The sequence below is a fragment of the Pyxicephalus adspersus genome, chromosome 11, assembly GCF_032062135.1.
Source record: "Pyxicephalus adspersus chromosome 11, UCB_Pads_2.0, whole genome shotgun sequence".
Lineage (NCBI taxonomy): Eukaryota > Metazoa > Chordata > Amphibia > Anura > Pyxicephalidae > Pyxicephalus > Pyxicephalus adspersus.
Window position 1 is genome coordinate 12,400,315 of NC_092868.1, and position 22,028 is coordinate 12,422,342.

At 36.9% G+C, this 22,028-nt stretch overlaps 1 protein-coding gene across 1 annotated transcript in view; it reads right to left on the minus strand.

Annotated features, from left to right (window-relative positions):
• The window catches only part of ODAD1 (outer dynein arm docking complex subunit 1), a 68,343-nt gene extending 47,082 nt beyond the window's left edge, over positions 1-21,261 (minus strand). Inside the window, exons 1-9 of the mRNA XM_072426641.1 lie at positions 21,188-21,261; positions 19,246-19,313; positions 16,494-16,593; positions 10,206-10,395; positions 9,679-9,801; positions 4,871-4,984; positions 4,623-4,690; positions 3,171-3,358; positions 1,981-2,115 (exon numbers count right to left, since the gene is read on the minus strand). Coding sequence (XP_072282742.1) covers positions 1,981-2,115; positions 3,171-3,358; positions 4,623-4,690; positions 4,871-4,984; positions 9,679-9,801; positions 10,206-10,395; positions 16,494-16,593; positions 19,246-19,312 — 985 coding nt within the window. The 5' untranslated portion in view covers position 19,313; positions 21,188-21,261. The remainder of the gene's footprint in view (positions 1-1,980; positions 2,116-3,170; positions 3,359-4,622; positions 4,691-4,870; positions 4,985-9,678; positions 9,802-10,205; positions 10,396-16,493; positions 16,594-19,245; positions 19,314-21,187) is intronic.
• Between the last annotated feature and the right edge of the window lie 767 nt (positions 21,262-22,028).

Consider the following 22,028-nt stretch of genomic DNA (forward strand, 5'->3'; position numbering starts at 1 on the left):
ACATGGATTATTCAATAAATCCAACCATGATTGAAGGCAGTTATATGCACATTTGTGTTGATTTTCTCCTGTATGCATGTCCTCTCTTGGTTAGTAACCTATATTTATTTTGTATATTTTAGCCAGGAATCACACAGATTAAATAATCTGTGTTATTCCTGCTCAAAATTTACATAACACATGGACAAGGACCTTTATGTAGTCTGCCACGATAATGTAAAAAAGTTATGATACACTGTAAAATGTAAGTAATAACCATTTATTAATCACTAATTCTTATTCACGCAGGCAGTGAGAACAGATAATCCAAGGTAGATCTAAATGGCTGGCAGCTTCAAGTGCCATGTTTGTTTAACATGAATAAGTTTGTGTTGGTTGGATGGACAGTCAGCAAAAGGGGGTTAAATTGCCTCCTATCACCATAATCTATTGCCTATGGGTGGCAATGGATAAGATGATGCATGGAACATCTACATTTGAAGCTAGGCTGTCAGCAATGAGGAAGCACACTGCACTTCTCATGGAGAGCCCAAAGGGAGCCAGTTTTAACTGCAAAGGGTTACATGTCCATGGAATGTAGATTTTTCTGACATTGCTAAGCTGAATACCAGCATATTCACAGCTGAAGACTACCCTCCTCAGTGCAAATTCTGATAAGTGAATGTTGAAAGTCCAATACTAACCCTATAAAATGTTGTATCATTAGAGTTAGTGAGAAGAGAAGAGCAGTAGTAGTGCCAGGCACAAAATGTAATCTGACAGTTGCATATACTTCTAAATTATAAACAGTATGTAATCTAAAATGTACAAAATGTTTTAAGGAAAGTCAATGCTGAAAGTAGAAATAAGATTACATTTTCATGTCTTTTCTGGTGAAATGGTCTCTTTAGAACAATACAACTGTACAACTATTTAGTTTTGAGTTGAATTTGATTAGGGTAACAGGTCTGTGCAGTTATTTGTAGTTTTAGAGCTCTTGTCAAGATTGGCTGCTGTGAAGTGCTACTTATCTACTTTGCTGACTTCTTGCTCTGACTTTACTATCTGAATTGTCAACACTATTGATTGCAATAAGGTATCTTCCATCAGTCTGACAAGTCCAGCAGCATAAGCAGTGAGAGAAACCTTTAGAGCTTCCCAGCAGGGAAGTTCTTCAGTTAATGCATGCCTCCTTATGTTCTCTGCAATAGGTAGTCTTTTTATTTTTGACAGTTGGATGATTTTGGAAAAACGAGAAATAAATGGCTATTTATAATATTTAAGAATAAATGAAAATATTCTGGGACTTTTGAAAACAATGGATAACACATCCCTGACAATAGTAAGGAAGGCATTATCGATGACCGGAACAGTGATCCCTCCACCAACCTTATGCGTATTATTACATCTCGTTTACCCCCTGTATAGACTCTTCACCTGTTCTCCTTGCTCCATCTATTTTCTCTCTTTATTATTATACTTCATTTCCATATATTGACTTACCCACCTCAAACAGGATATAGGTGCACAATCTAATACATATCTTAGAGGTCAACTTCAATCTCCCTATTAAACCCTTGACTAGTCATTTGTTTCTTATCAGAAAGCTAGCTGTGGCCAAATCATGACAGCTTATCAAACCCGGTCTATAGTATCCCCATAGAAACATATTGTTTAGGAGGGAAACACAACTTTCTGTTACATATTCCCATTTCCTTATCCATCTACACTCTAATTAAATACATGCCATAAGCCCTTCCACAATCTTCCAATATAAGGCTGTGAGAGAGAGTAACAAAGCTTGTTTTATTATTTGAATTTTAACAATGTTAACCTCTAACTTGAAATACAAATATTTACTACAAATATATATACAAATACAAATAAATATATACAAATAAAAACTGCAAAATGTTCAACATTGCAAAATAACTTAGATTTCTTTAATGAAACATAAAGGGTTATTAGCACAATAATATGTGTAAGTGACAATCAGCTTACCTTCAATAAATCTGTTGACGAGTATGTCTAGGTTTTCTTCCCCAGTGATAGACCTTATCTGCTCAAAAGCATTTTCATAAGTCTCTACTGTTTCCTCCGTTGGGTCACGTTTTTTTCTTTCTATTGCTTCTTTTTCTGGTAATCAGCAAAATAAGCAAATTCCATACATTACAAATATTTATTATAATTCAACTAAACAAATGTAACCATGTTTCATATTTGTTATTATAACAGTAAAATGTGTTTTTTTTTTGGTTTATTTTTTGTTCATTCTCTTCGATCTTTACTAGCATGGCAGTAAAGACTGAAGTGGAAACCCGCAGCCTACTGGGATAATTGTGGCCTGCAACTTCCGCACATGCTTGAGATCAGGCATGTGTCATTAGGGGCTACTGTGTGCATGTCACATCATTCCAGGCTGGCCAATCAAGGTGGCCAAAAAGCCAAACCTGGAAGAAAGCTGTGTGAAGATGGCAGTACCAAAGCAAGGAGAGGTTAGTGTACCTACAGATAGGTAGGTTTATTTTATTGCAGAAGGGACATAGTTTGTATTGCAATAAACAACCTAATCTGCCTGCTTGCAATAGTTTTTTTTTCCTACTCAAAGTAGAATATAAATTGTGCAGTATATCAGAATATAACTGGGTATTAAAGCTTTAAAGTAAAGATAACAGAGACTGGTGATCCTGGGAACATCCGATTGCCTTAGGGAATCAGGAAGGAATTATTTTCCCCTGTTGGAACAAATTGTACCAGGTGTTTTATTTACCTTCCTCTGGATCAACTATGTCAATAGGGTTTTTATCTGGGATATGTTTATTTCCCTAGTGGTTGAACTTGATGGACGCATGTCTTCAACCTGACTTATGTCTTTTTTCAACCTGCTAACACAGTCTAACCTTGATGCTTATGAACATTTCTTTATTTTTGCTTAGCTCTTACCATTACCAGTTTATTTGGTGTATTATTGAATACACCCTGCCCCACACACTATCTTGAACATACCCATGTTTAGAATTTGCACATATCTCAAAAACACAACTTTTTGACAACTTTTTTGACACAACTCATTTATTTACCACATCGCCCACCTAAATGTTAAAAATAATCACCTTCAGGGGACTGTGGGCATTTTATTGACAATCGTAACTAACACATTTTGTGAAACAATATAAATGACAAGCAATTACCTCTCCTGCGCCGGGCATCCAGTACTTCCTCACTGATAGAGCGCTCCTGTGTTTTGGTTCCCATAAACTCTTTCAGTCTGCGATCATGGTCAATCACCCGCTGTAGCTCTTTTATCTCCGCTGTGTGCTGGTTCAGATCTTTCTCTGCTTTTTCCTTCATTTGCTGCATTTTTGTTTGGGCCTCATCCCTTAATTTACAAAAACAGAAAGTCCTTTTATACTGAGATATTAATAATTCCACATAAGAAAGCTATGTCATATGAAATGGACTTTTAGGAAAGCCGGTTTCATATACTTTTCATCAGTTAAATCTGCCTTTCTCAAACTTTTTAGACCATTTAATTATCTTTTATGTCTTAGGGAACCCGTACCAATTTTTGTGATATGCCCAATTCAGGATACACTGCATGATGGGTCAATAGGATGAATGTCTCTTACACTGTTAGCGAGGAGGAATGTCACCCTTACAGAAACCCAAATGGATAATTGGTATCAGTGGTAACTGGCCTGAGAGACACAGATTGCTCATTGTTCAAGGATCCCTTAAGAACCTCTAGAGGAACACAGTGTTTGAGAATCACTGTGTTAAATAATCAGACAAGTAATGGACAATTTTTATATTATTGATGTTTTAAGGAAAAAAGGGATACAAAAAGGCAGCTAAACAGCTGCCTCTCTATGCCTCTAGTGAAAACTGTGAAGTTCTGTCTTTTGTTTTTTTACTCTCTCTTCTTTACCTATCAAGAGCAAGATTTAGAACATTGAAGACCCTCCCTGGATGCATACTCACCACATGACATTTTACTTCTCACAAAAATAAGAATTTTTAAAGCATATTTGCCTGTTCATATGTAATATTTGTAAGCCATAAACTCAATTGTAGGCGAACCAGAACTTCACCCTTGAAATGTAATAAAAAGGCAAGAATGCAAGCTACTGGAATGAAGATACATAGTGCACATTTGGAGAATAGTAATGGGCCTGGGAGGTGTTCAGCAAGTTTATTGTCCTTTTGTCCATAATGCACAGGTTGAAATACAATTTTGATATTTTTATCTATGAATTTTAATAAAGAGATATATGTGATATTCCCATTTATTAGCCATGAATTCATATCTAGTACCTTATTATGTATTAGCTATCAATTCATATCTAGTACTTTATTACTGCATGTGTTAGCCTTGAATTCATATCTTGAGCATTGAAAGTCCCAGGTTTTTGTGACATGGTTTTATTCATAGAAAGATATTCAAGTATATTATTCTGAGATATTTGAGATTCTGCGACTGTTAACCTGTATATGATAGTTGCTTTTACAATATCTTTACAAAAAAATAGTAACTGATTGCACAAACACCCCACTATATAAGATGTTGACCTTTAATTAGTCTCTGTCATTCTGACCCATATGGGCTAAACATAATACAATTCAGTTTATTTCTTGCAGCAAACCTGGCATCATAGGCAGCAGATGACTCATCAATCACTGTGGCTATTTCTTTTCTTGTTTGAAGCAATTCCTGAAAAAAATATTACTAAGAATTATGAAATTGTTATATAATACTGTTTTAATATAGATTCTAATTTTTTTTTCTAATGCTGTCAATAAATCATAAGAGAGAATGACAGTTCAGCAAGACCAGAAAAGAGTTTTTGTTTCTGGACAGAGTTAAGGTTCTAATTGTTGTCCTATTTCTCACCTTTTCAAGCTTTCTGTAGAGTTGATCAAAGCGAGAGCGCTCGATTCTCAGGATGTCAATCTCTTCCCTCATCTTGGCATTTTTTGCCAGTTGGAGATTGAATTTGGTCAAAGCCTAATAATCACATCAGGAATAAAGAAAAATGTTATCAAGGTTTGTGTGATTGGCCAGCACAATGCAAAAATACTAAGGCACTACAAAGGTTGCGCATGTAGTTAATAAATAAAGTGTTCATTGATAAAATGTGCCACTAACTATCAGTCAACTTTACTTATTTGTCTTTTTAAATATTATATTTATTTTAGGGCAATAGACATTTTGGGGGAGACACCATCTTTTGATTACTTTTATGTACAAGAATAAAAATAACTTATAACAATAAGCTAAGCTACACCAATGTCACGCTGCAGCTAAAAAGACAAGCACAACCTTCTAGGTTTACTAAATCATACTTACATTGTGCCCCTTGGTTGGATTACGGCACATATTCACCGTGGTATCATTCCAAAAAACTTGTGCAATGTCACAAAATATATTTCCATCCAGAGTTGCATTAGGTGTTCACCACAGTGTAAAGTCCTCTCCAGCACTTCCCAAAGATTCTCATAGAGGTTAAGGTCTGGTGGTGACCCATCCATGTGTGAAAATGATGTCTTTCACAATTTGACCTTAATGAATCCTGACAATGTCATCTTGACAGCCTACTATCAGGATAGAAAAACTCCAGTGATGGAAAAACCTGGTCATTCAGAATATTCTGGTAGTAAGCTGACCTCATTATTTGGTCACATAAAACTGCTAAACCCCATGATACTGCCCTCACGGGCTTGGGAGCTTTTTTGGGCTAGCCAGTGTAAATACCATTTACACGAGAAGGATTTCCTAAAGGGGTTAAAAGATTGGAACACCTAGCTGTACAAAAAAACTGCTACGCAAATAGGCCGAACACCGCATTCTTGCAGCAGTCTGGTCCTCTTTTTCCTATGATTGAGTCTATTCTGTCTATTAAGGGTTTGTTTGGTTATTCAGTTGAGGGACATGAATTAGTGAAGTGATGCATTCTGGTAAGGAACAATAAGATTTACGGCTCATTCAGAGCCCTATTTTTGTTTTATGTATGAACGAGATTTAAATCAGACCAACACGTACATTTTGTAAAAAGTTTTTAATTTTCCTATTTTTTAGGGGAAAGAGAATCTGTGACAGTAGTTTCCCTTCTTAAAGAATAGTGCTGTCATCGTATTGAGAGAAGTAAAACAATACCAGCCTAGTTGATGGGGTTTCCAGGTTAATACATTACAGACAGAACTCTGGGGTAAAGTGCTATAATATTGGTATGGGAAGGCCTATCATTTAATTTTACAGATCTGCTTTAACAATTAAGAAGTTCCTGATCCAAGTTTCAGGCATCCAAAGCTCCTAGTGGCCCCATTGGTGGTCCTATTGTTTTTTTTTAGTTCTTTCTTCATTCAGGTCATGTAACACACAGGTTACTTTTCCTTTTTAATTATTCTTGCTGTCCAGTTCTCAATGATGCAAAGAGTGGCATTGTATGACATCAGCACCACCCTCTGCATCATTGCATGAAAATTCAGGGGGTTATTTCCTAAGGTAGATGGATTATGATGCCTTGTATTCATTGGATGTTTTTAGTTTTCTAGTGTATTGCTTGTCCCAGAAAACACTCAAGATATCCAGTGATGCAAAGAAATTACATCAGAGGACAGAGCAGGAAAAAGAGGTGAGTTTTGCATCCAGAGCTGCCTTTTTCTTTTAAAACCCTTTTGAGAAACTATTTTTTTCTGGTAAATGATTCCCTATCGAAGCCACCAGAATGGTAGCCAGGTAACTAACATTTTTCAGAAAGAAGTCAGTGATGTAGAATGTTTCAGCACAAAAATGCCAGGATAACAGGTGTTACTCTATAGTGTATTCTACAAATCACAATTTTATGTTGCAAGATACAAAACTAAGAATCGTTATTTCCTTTCTAGCTGTGATCAAGTCTATGTTCAATAGAAAATAATTGTCTCCTAAATCATTAAACGCTGGATCAAACACATGGCATGCTTCAGTCCTGGGGACACAGTCGTGTTGTCAGTTTGCTCTGATGCAATCTGTTCCAGACTCCTGCATTTCCCTTATACTGTCAGCAGCACAAATTAATGGTAATATATATTTTTTAATGAAACTGACAATGAAGTGGAATTTGCTAGGATAAAAGGGTAATGGCAGTCTACAGAAAAATTCCCAAGATAACTAAAACCCAGTATTTTTTTTAGGATAATTTCCTGATGGGGACAGCAGTGAATAAAGCTTGTATATTGTGTGTTTAAAAGTCTATTTGTCTCCAACATAAGCCTATGTAACCGGGTGTTAACCCTGAAGAAGCACCATCCTGTAATGCAAAAGCAGGAGGTGCTTATACTGACCTGCTCCTGCCACATTTCCACCTTTTTGTTTTTTAAAGATTTACAACTTTTTATCCTGTACTTGTGGTGGTATCTCCCTGTTGCAGATATAATGACTCTTAATGAACTATTATACCAGATGGATAAATATTGAGACCTGAGAAATATAAATAATGGTGAGATGAGGGGCTTGCTTTGTTTGGAGTGCTGCTGAGCAGTACCAGAAGTAACTTTAGGGAGAATTCAGGGTTGCTGGGGAAATGGAAAGAACTAATTTTTGTGTAAAGTATCCTTTCAACTCCAACAAAACATTGTTTTGAAAGAAAAATGGCTTTATCCTCTTTCAAGTTTTAATTGCTGTGTACCCACTGGGGATTCTCTTGCTTCCTATATAAGTGGCAGCAGTCACCAAAGAAGGAAATGGAAACCTTTACAATCTGCAATAACTGAAATAACCCTTGAAAAAAAAATAATGTGGGAAGGGTTAGACATTCAATTTGTTTTTAGTTGCTATCACCATTGTGGAAATTGACCTCACTTTCTGTGCTTTAACTGTATCACCAAGGCAGAAAGTGAGGGGAAAAGCCTATAATGACTACCCAGACAGTTATACCAATTCAATAGGTCTTATTACCTAAAAATGTTATAATTTCATAATGACACATTGTAATTTGCTTGCATGGGGTACAAATGCTGACATGGTGCCAGTGAAATGATAATCAGAATTATTGATATTATTATTATTATTTTTATTATTATTAACCTCCCAACCGTTAAGCCCGACCTTCGTACGGGCTAAAAAAAGTTGCCCGAGATTTTCCGTACAATAAAATCCCCATTTACCCAGGTAAGTGGGGATTTTAATGTAGGGAAAATCTCGGTCCCCCTGTGCTCATCCAGCGTCGGGTTCGTGTTCCAGCGTCGTCCTCCGTCGATCATCGTCCGTCGGTCTCCCTCTCCAGCGTCGGGTGCCTTCTCGTATACCAGCGGGACCAGGTAAGAAGCCGGCCGGCATCTTACCTGGTCCCGCTGATCATCCAGCGTTGTTCTCGTTCCAGCGCCGGGTGATCTCTGAAACAAGAAGCCGGCCGGCGGAGGAAAAAAACAGCCGGCCGGCTTCTTGTGCGTGCGTGCCCGATGACGTCGGCGCGTGTGCGGGAAATTCAAATTGAAACTCATTCATTCATGTTGTATTGGATTGAATGCAGGAGTTTGTATTCAATCCAATACAAAATGAATGAATGAGTTTCAATTAAAAATAAATACAAAGTATGTATTTTGTATTGGATTGGATACAGGAATTTGTATTCAATCCAATACATAATGAGAGTTTGAATTTTGTTCTCATTTTGTATTGGATTGAATACAAAGTCCTGTATCCAATCCAATCCAAAATAATAGAAAATATATTTATGTGGTTTTGTCTATAGGTATGTGACGTTGGACGGTTGGACACTAGGGAGGTGTTTTAGATAAAATATATTACTATACATTATACCGAATTATCGCATTTTCAGTATTTTTCATTTATTTATGTATTCTTGCTTAAGCTGAATTTTGTGTTTTTCCTTTAATTTTATTAAAAGTAATTTTTTTTTTTTTTTGTTTACATGATTGTGTGTTTCAAACATTTTTTATATTCATTATATCTACTAGACCCCTATTCGGACATATTTCTGTAAGTTACAGGTCTACAATTTAAAAAAAAAAATTTCATGAAAACCTGTAACACTTTTGGTACAGAAATCTAGACCTCAGTGTAATGCCCAGGTGGTTAATAAACAGGATTTATATAGTGCCAACATATTACGCAGCGCAGTACATAAGATAGAGGTAGCAAATGACAGACAGTTACAGACAGTGACACCGGCGGAGAAGAGGACCATGCCCCGAAGAGTTTATTTTGCTTATTCACAGGGGCATTGAATGAATGAGCAGTACACTTGCATTCCCTTGTTTCAATACACACAGAATGATGATAGGTTTGACAAAGTCTGCAGTCCAGAAGCTAAGGTTTTCAATGTCAAGTTAATGACAGCAAAAAAAGATGGGCATTCCATGTGATTTTCAGACTTTCTGAGCCCTGGATCAAGATCAACTGTAATTTTCCTGCCCAACATACATGCATGCATTGGTTTTTGGACGCTCCAAAATGAGAAGGTCTGAATTCTACTTACAGTTCAACTTTAATGCTTGTTGGTCACTTAACTCCTAGCGTCCATGTGAATATAATTTAATAGGAAGAAGTCATGTTTCCTTGTGGTAGCAATTTTTTTCACAGTAATATAACGATACTTAAGCTTTAAAAAAGTTGTACCACATGACAAGGCATCCTAAAAGATCATTCAAGTTATTGACACAGCCTTGCTGCAAGGGCACAGTCTATTTAGTACTCACCCGGTCCAGTCGGTTCTCCATAACCTTCACATTTTTCTGTGTCTGGGCATTTTGATTGGCAGACCCTGAAGAGCCTCTCACTTGTTTTCTCTGATCTGAAAGTTTTCGCTCCCAGGATTTTATCTGCAAGAGAGTGCTTTGTGTTAAGGGGACTCTATAGGGGTGTTTTGTATGGATCATTATTAGAGTCACATTTATAAAACATTTGTACAATCAGGTAAATCATTTATACTACTAAATTTATATAAATATTTTGGACCTCAATTTTAAATCTCAGAGAAAAGTTAATTGTTTAAAGGCTCATTGTATATAGTTAAAAGTTTATAGTTTAAAAAGAAACACTCACATGGTTTAACTCTTTAGCATCAAAAACTGAAATCAGACCTCAGTAAACAGACCCATGCAGTATTTTGTCACAGTACATTGCTGTGTGTTGTTGCTCCAACAAGCAGATTTTCACACAAATGTTTTGCTTTGTGACAGATGAAATGAACATTTGGTGGTATTGTTATTCTCAAATAATTTACCTCTTGCTCTAGTTCACTAATGATTTGCTTCTCAGTTGCTATCTGTTCATCCAGCTCTTCCTTTTGCTCAAGCAAAGTGTGGAGTTTTTCTTGGCTGTCAAGATCACGGTACTGATTGCTGCGACTTTCAGAAATTTTTAGGTCCTTTAGGAGCTCCTCCTGTTCTTTCTTCAGTGCATTTATCTCTGCCCTGATCAAAGAAAACAGAGATAAGCAAATATCCACATTGTAGATGAATTACAATTACATCTGCACTGCCCTTCTAAAAAACACCCCTTTCTTCAAGGACGAGGATGTGTTTTTTTACAATAACATGGGACACTAGGAAGCTGGATCACAATAAGAAGGGCTCTCAATTTGGGCCATGATAAAATGACAATAAAAAAGGGTGAATACTAAGAGGGTGGGCATTACAAGGTTTGAACAAAGTATAGGGACAGTTGACTGTCCCTATTATGACTCTGGTTATCACTCTGGTCTTTGCAGGGCTAGGTCACGGGTTAAAATCTTGGCCAGGACACTATCTGCATGGAGTTTGAATGTTCACCCTATATTCGTATGTGTTTCCTCAGAGCACTCCAGTTTCCTCCCACATCCCAAAAACATGCAGTTTGAGTCCCCTCAAAATTGTTCTTAGACTGTGGTAATGACATATGAGTATAGTAGAACATTACATTGTGGGCCCTTTGAGGGACAGTTAGTAATATGACTATGGATTTGAAGTTAATAATATTAGACACCGGTCAGAATTATAAGGGTTACTTGATGCCTATGACACAAACAATTGGTAACACTAAAAATGTTTATTGCCCCACCCAGTTTCATCTTCCTCCACCCAGCTATAAAAATATGCTGTGGAGAACACTAATTGGGTTCTGAGATGAAGCCAGAGTTCTGATGGGTTGGTAAGCTTTTGGGCTCTTTTAAAAAACAGACTTTTCTTCAAATATTTTTTTTATATTAATCTTCCAGATCCATGTGTTTCAATGGCACTAAATGATTCCCACTGGGAATGTTTGAGGGAATGTCAGAATCCCTATTTTCTAAATAGAGTCCTATGCATTTCAAACTGTTTAAAAATGATGCAAAGCTCTGTAAACTATATGCAATTGCAGCAACAATATCTACCTATGACTTCTGCAATTATTACTGTTTACAGGTTTATTGCTAGTAAAAAAAAATTTAGCACTCAGTATTTTTTAAAGCCAAAAATTACTACAAAATAGTTTTCTTAAGTCTTTGTATAGGGGACAAAAGTCCATATTTTTTCTCAACAAGCCCTTTTCTTGACATGGTTTTCAAAACATTTCAGTAAATTAACTTAGGCGATACAACAAATCTTCTCTCAGTACAAACATCAATTGCTTGCTTAGTACATAAAACTTAATAGCATCTTCCTGCAGCTCCTACTGTCACTCTTCAAAGTGTTGGCAGCAGGAGAGGAGTGAATTTGATGCGCTACTTAATTGGTACTAGCATTGTCTTTAATTTAAACTTTCACATATTCTGCTGTGCAGACAATGCCTGCATTGAATGGTAATGCACTGACTCCTCCAGATCACTGCTGTATTCTGAGGAAAGGAAATGTACCTGTAATATGTACTGTTAATGTCTATTTTAGGGATAGAAGAAGCGAATTGTGGCAGGGATATGCACTGATAATCTCAAACAAATAAATTACAGAATTTTATTTGTAATAAAAACTCTATATGACCCTGCCATCTTATATTCACAATATACACGGATCTAAGATGCAGAACAGACCCAAGGCTCAATGCCCAGCTCTTTGCTGCATTGGTGGTTTTTGCGTCCGTTTTTTGGCAATATGCTTATGTTGATCTAATGTGAAAGACTGTGCCCAGTGCTGGAATTTCACAGCATTGATAAGTTCTGAAGAAGGATGGATGACTAAGGCTATGTACCCGCGTCAGATGACTCTCGTCCAATAATCGCCTTAGGGCTGACATCGTATAAGAATCAGGCGTGTGTACAGTGCTCGAAGTAGGAACAATCGTAATGGAAAGCTGCTCCGTCATGCACCCCTCTCCATAGAACAGAACAGTGATGTAGGTACATCGCTCGATCATGCATCGTGCAGTCTTTTGTCGTTGGAAAGGATTGTTAAAGATTCTTTCCTACGACAAATATTGAACATGTATACGCAGCCTTAACCCCTTAAACACACAGCTGTAACACTGTACCACATAAACATTTGGACTTTAAGACTTTTTGACTGGCGCTCCCACTGCTTTTCTTATAAACTTGTCATTCATAATATAAGATATTAACAGATGATGTGGAACCTCCTATATAGTCATAAGATAAAGAAAGTTTGTACTCTTTTAATTCTAAGGTTTTAGTATCAGGATATAATAAAAAAAATCACTTGGTCCTTTAGCTGATTCTAAATGTAATTTATTTTATTTAATTAAGCTTGGACTGGGCCAATACAATGCCTTGATTCTTTTCCTTTTCAGATATTCTGTTGAAGGTGTGCTTGTGTAGGGTCATTGCTCTGTTGTATAACGCAATTTTGACCAAGCTTTAGCTGCCACACAAATGGCCTCACATTTGACTGTAGAATGCTTTGAGTCAACCATGAACTTCTCTGTATACCAATAGCAGCATGGTGTCTATATCCTGTGGCTGCAAAACGAGCAAAAATCATTACTCTTCCACCAACTTGCCTGGTATGAGGTGTATGTGCGAATATGCAGCTTTTGGTTTTCGCCGAACATGGCACTGTGTTAAATGGCCCATCTCCACTTTGGTTTCTTTTATCGAAAGGACATTATTTTAAATGTCTTCTAGTTTGATTGGATGCAACTTTGCAAGCCCTAAGCCAAGCTGCCATGTTATTTTTAAAGAGAACAGATATTCTCTTTTAAACCCTTCCAAACAAGCCATACTTGTTCCAATTTTACAGTCACAAAGTTTAACATAGTAACTGATGCCTTTAGAGTTTGAACATTTTTTTTTTGTAATTTCTCTGAGCATTACATTGAATAATCTTTCTCAGATAGACGTTCAACTGTATAGAAACAGTCTTATAACCCTTCCTATGGTGACATGCACCTGAATGTTCTAGCATGACCAGCACACTGCCAAATGTTATGCTTTTATAAAGGTGCTGATGGGCAATTAATCAAGTGCTATTGATCAGCAGTACCTGGCTGCAACTTACTGTCTTCATTCCTATGGTAGTGGTAATGTTTTCATTAATTTTTTACACTGCTGCTGCATTTTGACTTAGTCTTTGTTTTGTAAATAATGTCTTGTAAAACATTGTCTTTACCTAATTGATTTGTAATTATGTCATGATACCCCAAACTTTAGAACTGATAAAGAATGTACTTTCTTCTTCTTATGACTGTATACGTACGGTAATAAAAATCTGGCAGAGCATTCAATTCTAGCCCACTTATCCAAAATTGTAAATTAAAGGTAAGGGTAAAAAATACACTTCAATTTGAAAAGTATACTCGATATATTGTTTACTTTAATAAATGAAAATTTAACCTCACTTTACCTCACTTTGTATAAATGTGGACTAATCAAAGATAACTGTGCATGTGCAGTGTGGATACATAAATGTTATCAGCACACATGTGAGAGATAAGGTACTTCTTTCAATGGACCAATACAATGGCACAAAACTTCATAGAAAAAATATAAAAGTTCCAAACACATAATATATGTTATATATACGGTGGTACCTTGGTATAAGTCCGCTTTGCAATAAGTCCAACTTGGTATAAGTCCTGTTTGGACATTAAAAATTTTGCTTGGTATACAACCTTTGCTTGGTATACAACCTTTGTGCTAGAACTTGTATGGGTCAAATAAGTCATAACACCACGCTCTCCCCTTATTTACCTCTCTCGAGACAAAGCTACGACCCACGCGTCAGTATGCCAGTTGCCACCATTCAGTGAACAACCGGCGCTATAACTCTCTGTGAATTACAGAACATCTCCTCCTCCTCCCTTCTCAGCACCATCCTAGTAGGCACTCCACTCTTCTCAGCAAGCAAAGTGAGGTTACATTTTCATTTATTTCATCTAATACCTTTTGTATTTATGTATTTTAGTGTTAGGCAGTGTTTACATTTTTGTATACAGCCCCATCAATGTATAATATGCCAATAACAATAGGTTTTTTTTCATGGGAACAGACTAATCATTTTCCTTTTATTTCCTATGGAAAAAATGTGTTTGGTATAAGTTCTGTTTGGTATAAGTCCAAGGATCTTGGACTTATGTTTATATATACACTGTATATACTGTGTAAATAAACACTGTATATACTGTATATATAAACATGGATAACATTTTGACAGATAAAATAAATGTAAATATAAACCATCTATATAAAGACAACAATGTGTCATTTAAAAATCAATACCAACAATATGGGTATCTTATAAAAAATATGACAATGTATTAGTTCTTCATCTTGCCATTTTTATGTAGGTCAAAGATTTTTTAAGGGCTAAATTGCTCTGTAGCAATGTTCATATTATACAGCAGAAAATCACAGAGAAGTATTATAATAGAGGTTCACACCACTTGATAAGCGCCTGAGTGAAGTGTTAATCCTGAGCAGCAGCTCTCACCTTGCACAAAATCACCCATTTTCAGCCATAAGCTCACATGCAGACTACCTGGATTAAATCTCACCAGTGTTGGCAACCCAATTTGGAAGACTTAAGAAAGAATGATTTATTTCTTTTTGAGATAGTTTCTCATTGTGCTTGGCTCTGCCCGGTGCCAAGTTCTGTAACTAAATGGCGGGACAGATGTACCACCTGAGCGTACAGGAGATGAAAAATGCATTTTGAAAAATGATTTAAACATTAACTCAGAACTTTATGTACTGTTCTAAAAAGAACCTGCAGGAGCTGCCAAATGCAGTCAATTTAGGAGAAGGTAATATGAAGTCCAGTACAAAGAACCCCAGCAAACAATGTGTGTATGTTCAGCAATGGTAACTGAGAGTACTGAAGTACTGTTCATGAATAAGTTCTTTTTTATTATATACTGTTTATAGAGAGACATTGGCTGGAGTGTGTCTATCTGTCACCTAGGTTTATCACCTAGACATAGTGAAGATGAATGCCTAATGTTAAGAACTCTCTCTGCTTGGTGAAATTCCTTCCACTGAGCACCAATGTGTCCTTCTTACCAATAATCAACAGTGTAAGGGGTCATTCACCATTCTAGACGGTGTGGGGTGGCCACACCAAAAACAAATATGGCTCTACTCCCACTGATTACCAATGTTAAGGTGGCTTTTACCACTGACCACTACGCTAAGATGTCTTTTTCCACTGATCACCAGTCTAAGGACCTCCTTTTCCAATGATCACCAATGCATGAAGGTCCTTTTCCACTGATCTTTAATATAAGGGTATACTTCATTAGTGGTCACACACACATGTAGGGGGCATTTCACCACTTACCATAAAAGCAGCAGACATTTCTTCTTTGTGAGGGAAACCTACACTGTACTGTACTGTCTGCAATTATTATCTGGCCCTTCTTATCTGTTATTACTAAAAATGTTTGTTATGTTTAGAGCATCCCTGGATATCAAATACACCACATTTTATATTATTTATTTTATTCCTATATGTCAACCTTCCTCATATGTGCATGCTTAGCTTTTTTGACAGACACTCTGAGCGATCAGGCAGGCAGGAAAGATTATTGCAGAAGGCACATTCATCGCAATACTGACCTGCCTGATCATAGATTTATAAAAATTGAACTTTAGTCCTGCATTAAGACCTGAAAGGTATTTTAGGTGTTCCTAAATATTAAACATGTTTAGAAATGCTGGGATAAACCCTAGCTTTAGTTAACGTAGTAAGAATTAGCACAATATTACTTTTGACCACTAGAGGGGAGAAGTGACAAAAAAAATCTGCAGCCAGCAATCTCATACAGCCTCTCCATGAGTCTGGCTTCTTAAATCCCCCCATGTGTGATTTTGCTTTACTAAAGCAATGAATGCATCACATAAGCTTGTCAAATGCCACTATGTGCTGCATTACATATGCACATACTTAGAATTATTTGCAAAGCTTTTCTTTAAACAAGACATACAGTATGACAGGAATGGCAGGTGTCTTGCTTTGCCACATGTTTTCAATTGGCATATCCCGGAATACCATGGTGCTCTAATGACATGACATTAAGAGAACATTCCCTGAGGCTGCATTCTGCCTGGTAAAGAGAGATGTCAGTCTGAGATTAACTGAACAAATCTTGGTTAAGGAATACATACTGCTGTCTCCTTATTTGTTCCTTTTTCCCAATAGTGGTTGCTTGACGCTGTCCCTCCTTCAGGCGAAAAATGCGTTGTAGCTTGGCCAGCTCACTATCCGCTAGAAAAAAAAAATAAAATGAAAGGTAAACGCCTGGAGAAAATGGACAATCATGTGTTACAACCATCTGTTCAATATGTGTCAATCAAACAATAATTCTCTTTTTTCTAAAGAGTTTCAGGGCTTTTTATGTCTCTTAGGACAACGGTGGCAGAATAATACAACTGACGTTCCCAGTTTCATCCATAGTGCAACCATGAGGAAGCCAAACAAGGGAATCCCATTCTTTGTGCTGTATTTTAATAAAAGAAAATATTTGCAGAAGAACCAAGGCCACTTTTAATATATGTCCTATGTATGATAAGCAGCTCACATTTTTACAATGAATACTTTTCTTTTTAAATACTTTCTACCTTTTGTCTCATCTCATTCCAGCCATATACGACAGCCGCATGGCATTTCCTGATGGTGACAACAGTGGACCATGTCTGTGTAATGTGAGCTGAAATGGTCAATTGATGACACTTACCCTAACTGTGAAACCTCAGACTGAAGCTGCCACTCTCTAACTTGCATGATATAATTGCGTGATAGAATTGGCCAGGAAAATTACTGAATTCAGCCTCACTGTCCCAGAACTAGCATGCCACAAAATTCAGATTTACCCAAGGCATCTCAAATGTATTTTGCTGCATGGCAAATTGTCTATTTCAATTCCTTATGTGATCATTTAATTCTCCATGATTCAGGTGTTATGTGAAAAAAAGCTTTGCTTCATGAAATATTCTCTCCTGAAGCTGTTGGGGGTTTAAGTGTGCAGAATCTGCAGTGATAAACTATATGCTCTCTGATTACACCCAAGAGAGTCATGGGAATCTGCAAAGAGGTATAAAGGAGCAGAACCAGAGAAAAAGGAGGAATGTGATGGGAGAAATGAGGAATGGACATTTAATAATAACTTAAAATTAATAATTTAACTATTAATTTGCCTGTAGGCAGAATATGTAAAAAAAAGTATTTTAGGGCTTTGTATGAGAATTAAAACAAATAGTGATACTCAAATGCTCAGAGCTGAATGAGTGAATAAGGGTGAATGGTGCAAAAAAATGCACTATGAAGCTCAGAGTCCTGCAAACTGCACCGAATGCACTAAAAGAACATGTGCTCTCTTCAAACTTTTATTGAGCTCCCTTAAGAGAGATTTGCCCTTAATTTGTCTCTGGTGACAACAGTTTCACTGGACAAGAAGCGACAAAAATATGCAAAGGGACACAGACAAAGCTGATGAAGGTTGTAGTCTCCGGTATTCGACTCCCTCCTATCCCTCAGATGCTCCATCCTTGCTCTGTACAAAATAAATTACATATTTTGGCTGAGGTTGAGTTTCAAAGTGGAACTAAACCCAGTGCATACTCTCCCGTCATTGTTTCTCCTTTCGTTCCTCATTTCGATCTTTCGGAATGCAGAGGCGCAGGAGTTCATTCAGTCCCGCCAAACAACGGTAAAGCCGAGATGTGCAGACATATGCGGAGCTCAGTAGTTTTTAAAAGCTGGGGCAATGACTCAACAGGTAAGAATGCTTGCTGCAGAAGGGACATCGCCTGCAATTGAGCCCTGCCTGATGCCAAATTTTCAGACCCACATTTCAGATCCACTCATTTTGTGATGATGTCCACATGTATCTATTTATTGTGGCAGACCTATATGGCGCTGTGATCTCCCCTGCTGCTCCATCTGCTGTTTCCTTCATCTTTCCCCCATCTTGTTTTGGGTTCAGGATTCCTCAGCCATCATGATTGCCAAGGTTGGGATAAGATAACTTCCACATATGCCAAGGGAAGTTCACTCACTTTGGCATTTTAGGGCCGGCCCAGAACATTAAATTTGCATTTTAAGCAAAGTGCATCGTGCATTCCATTATTACAATGCAACCCAAGGCACATTTCATGTGTAATATGTTTGTGTTTTACATGTTTATTCCATTTCATTTTGCCAATTCAATATAAAAAACTAAACCTCAACCAAGGGGGTCATGAACCACTTTCTGCCTAACTTTTAAAATCAAGTATTAAGACTCCAAGCCGTTTGCAAACCATGGGTAACACTGGACTGAATGCGTTCATTGATTATCCTTTACTTACTGACAATTAGTAGGAGGCAGCAGCATTGCTATGTTTTTAGATGCTTTAGGTAACACTCCTGCTGACCCCATATACTTGTAATGTGGCATTTGCAAACACTTAACAATACTTGTGCAAGTGTTTTTTAAAAGCAGTTTTAAAACCAAAAAAAAGTGTGAAAAAGGAAGAACTTAGCCAGGCATTTGCAGCCACTTGCCTGGCAGGGACAGTCTGTTACCATTACAGGTGCCCAGCGTTTGGCATCCGAGGGCAGTAAACAGCACAATAAAATACCACAAGTCTGAATCCAGCCTAAGTGATGACAAAACATTGTCAAGCTGTCTGTCACTGAGTTCCTTCTAAACAGCAGCATTTAAAAATCTGATGTCTGTTAGTAAGGACAGTCTCATGTTAATAAGTAAAAGTCATTTTGACATTTTGTTTACAGAAATCTGCCTGTAAAATTCAACAACAACAAAGGGACCGCAGCTCCTCATTGCTTGAGAGATCTCAATGTGTTGACAGCAGTGCTATAGGAGAGAAATGGCTGAGGCCACAATATATTGTCATGCAGTATATTAAACATACATACCCATTCCTTCCATGTCTACATCACTGCTATCAGAACGAATGCTGGAAGCTGATCTTCTCAGAGGCATTCTTCATCACATGAAAAAAAAAAATATTATGAATGGTACATGTAAAGGTATTATAATTGATTTTCACATCAACCATTAAAGAGAACCTGTCAATGCAAATTAAGCAGGTATTTAATCGCACACTAAATATGTGACTAAAGGTATATTCATATATTTAGTTCTGATGACAAATACAGATATTATCCCATTCACATCAGAAGCATTGGGCTCGGGGCAATCCCAAGGACAAGGTAACTGTCCCAAAGTTTTATTTCAATTCAACTCTCTAAACTGGATGCACTGAACAAGTAGTGTATGTATAATATAGTATATTTGTGAAGTGTGTTCCAACATAAAATGCTCCACAACATGCTAAGGTGCTGAAAACTAATAAGTTAAAAAAAATAAAGCATTGCAGTGTATGTATAACAATGCAATGCAGCACAAGTTTTTAATGTTCCAAACATGTACGCTGTGGAATGACCCATTAGGTAGAATTCAAAGATCGGAGTTGTGTTAATGTCTTCCAGACATAGAAATGATCCTCTTCTGGAACTATGGGCTTATAAACGCAGTGCACAGACCAGTGGATCTATAAACACATTATACATTACACTAATCCAGACAATCAATCAGATTTCAAGGAAATTTAAATGGAGAAAAATACAAAGATACCATTTTTGAACTTCCTAAAAGTCTAGTTTTCTGGCTCCTAAAGTGATCCTCTGACTTCAGACTTTATGACTTTATGACCCAAAACAAGCATATGGCTTGTCAGGGCCCTAAATGTCCTGAGTTGGGGCCCTAGAATGTGATGCTTGTCTTGTTTTGGGGCCCTAGGATGTGATGCTTGCCCTGTTTTGGGGCCCTAGGATGTGATGCTTGTCCTGTCTTGGAGCCCTAGAATGTGATGCTTGTTTTGTGAATCACTGCCCTAGAATGTAATGAAGCCATTGGATTGGTGTGATAGCATATTTAGAAAAAGGTCAGTGATAGCACAATAGTGATGTAGTTGCACAATAATTCTGTTTAGGGGAAAGAAGTACTAATATTATCTAACACTTTGGATAAAAATAGAGATCATACAAGGAATTCTAATTTCCCTGATCAGTCCCCGATCCCCATGACTCCCATTTGGGGCTGTTGTGCATCGGTCATGTATATAACACACAAGCACAGGACTACCTACTACTGGCCAATCTGATATAACTTACCATAGTGAGATCATGAAAAAAAATATGTAGTTACTATGAGATACAACACTTTGTACAGTACATAGTCTAATAAAAAAGAAATACATTTAGTAAGAGATTATGGTAATTAAATTTAGTATGAAGTTGGAGCAGCTATGTTTGTCATCCTTTAATGAGTACAAAACCATCAGTATAAAACTGATAAAAGGGTCATCCATATGCTTGGAAGGGTGACAACGCGACTTCGCCAAAGGGTGCATGCAAAGACAGTGTTGTCATCCTATGGGAGGAAAGTGTGGGGTCCCGATTTTATAGAAATTGCCAGCAATTAATACCCAAGAAAGAAGGCTATATATATATATATATATATATATATATATATATATATATATATATATATTTTTTTTTAAATTAGGGATTTTTCACACAAATAGAAAAACTGCTGATGTCACGTGACTGAGACTTCAACATTTACATATATATTGCTGCCACTATATAAAAACAATGTAATACATAAAATAAATAAAAAATAAAAAGGCCATGTAAATGTATTTATTTATAAATCTGTTCATATTATTGCTGATATTATTAATTCATAATAATTATTAATGTTACACATGCACAGTTTTATATTTCTACATATTATATATTTATCAGTATTTAGTGCTCTGTATGATTTGGTACTCTCCTGTTACCCCAATACCTGCTGATGATGTTTGGAGGTTCTCCTGTGCTGGCCTTGCTGCTGCAGTCAGTGTTGTGTTTTGCTCAGTGTTGTCACTGATGTTTGGCTAGTGACCGTATCCAGGAAGTGGCCGGTCAGTGGGAGGCTCAGCCAATCACAGGCAGGCTGGGGAGGACCCGCACCCGGCTCTGTGTCAGCATCTGGTTACTAAGCAACCAAAGCACACTAAGGAGAGATTGCGGCTGCAGAAAGTAACTTGTGGCTTCCTTGCTTCCTCTTTGAATTTGTTGTAGTGGAGAACACACAGACGTGAACAAAACAGGAACTATTAAAGTCTACAAAGTGTTATGTTCCCAGAAATGTTGTATATTGCAATCCTCCAGCTTTAAACCATAGACTAGGCAATAAAAAAAGTCCTAACTCAGATATATAATAACAGAACCACATGCTTTCATATATTTAACTTGATTTCATATATATGGAAAAATGTTGAAGCATGGGACCTTATATATATTATATTTATATATATTATTATATTTTATATAATGGTACAATTGTGGCAATGGGTCTGTTTAATAATAAAATTTCAGCTTGTCTTCACAAACATTTGTGGATATTTAGATAAAATAAAACCTTTACAATTCCAACACAGTGCATGCATGCAAAGACGTAAGGCAACCTTTGCAGAAAACTGCTACGACTATCTACACAAACCCTTTACAATCAGTGGAAACCTTCATCACCCATACACAAAACCCTATGTTTGTGGCTGCATACCAATGTGGTGTGTATGATATTACCACAAACCAGCAATGGTTATAACTGAAAGTCTGAATGTCATTTACTTCTAATATTTTCA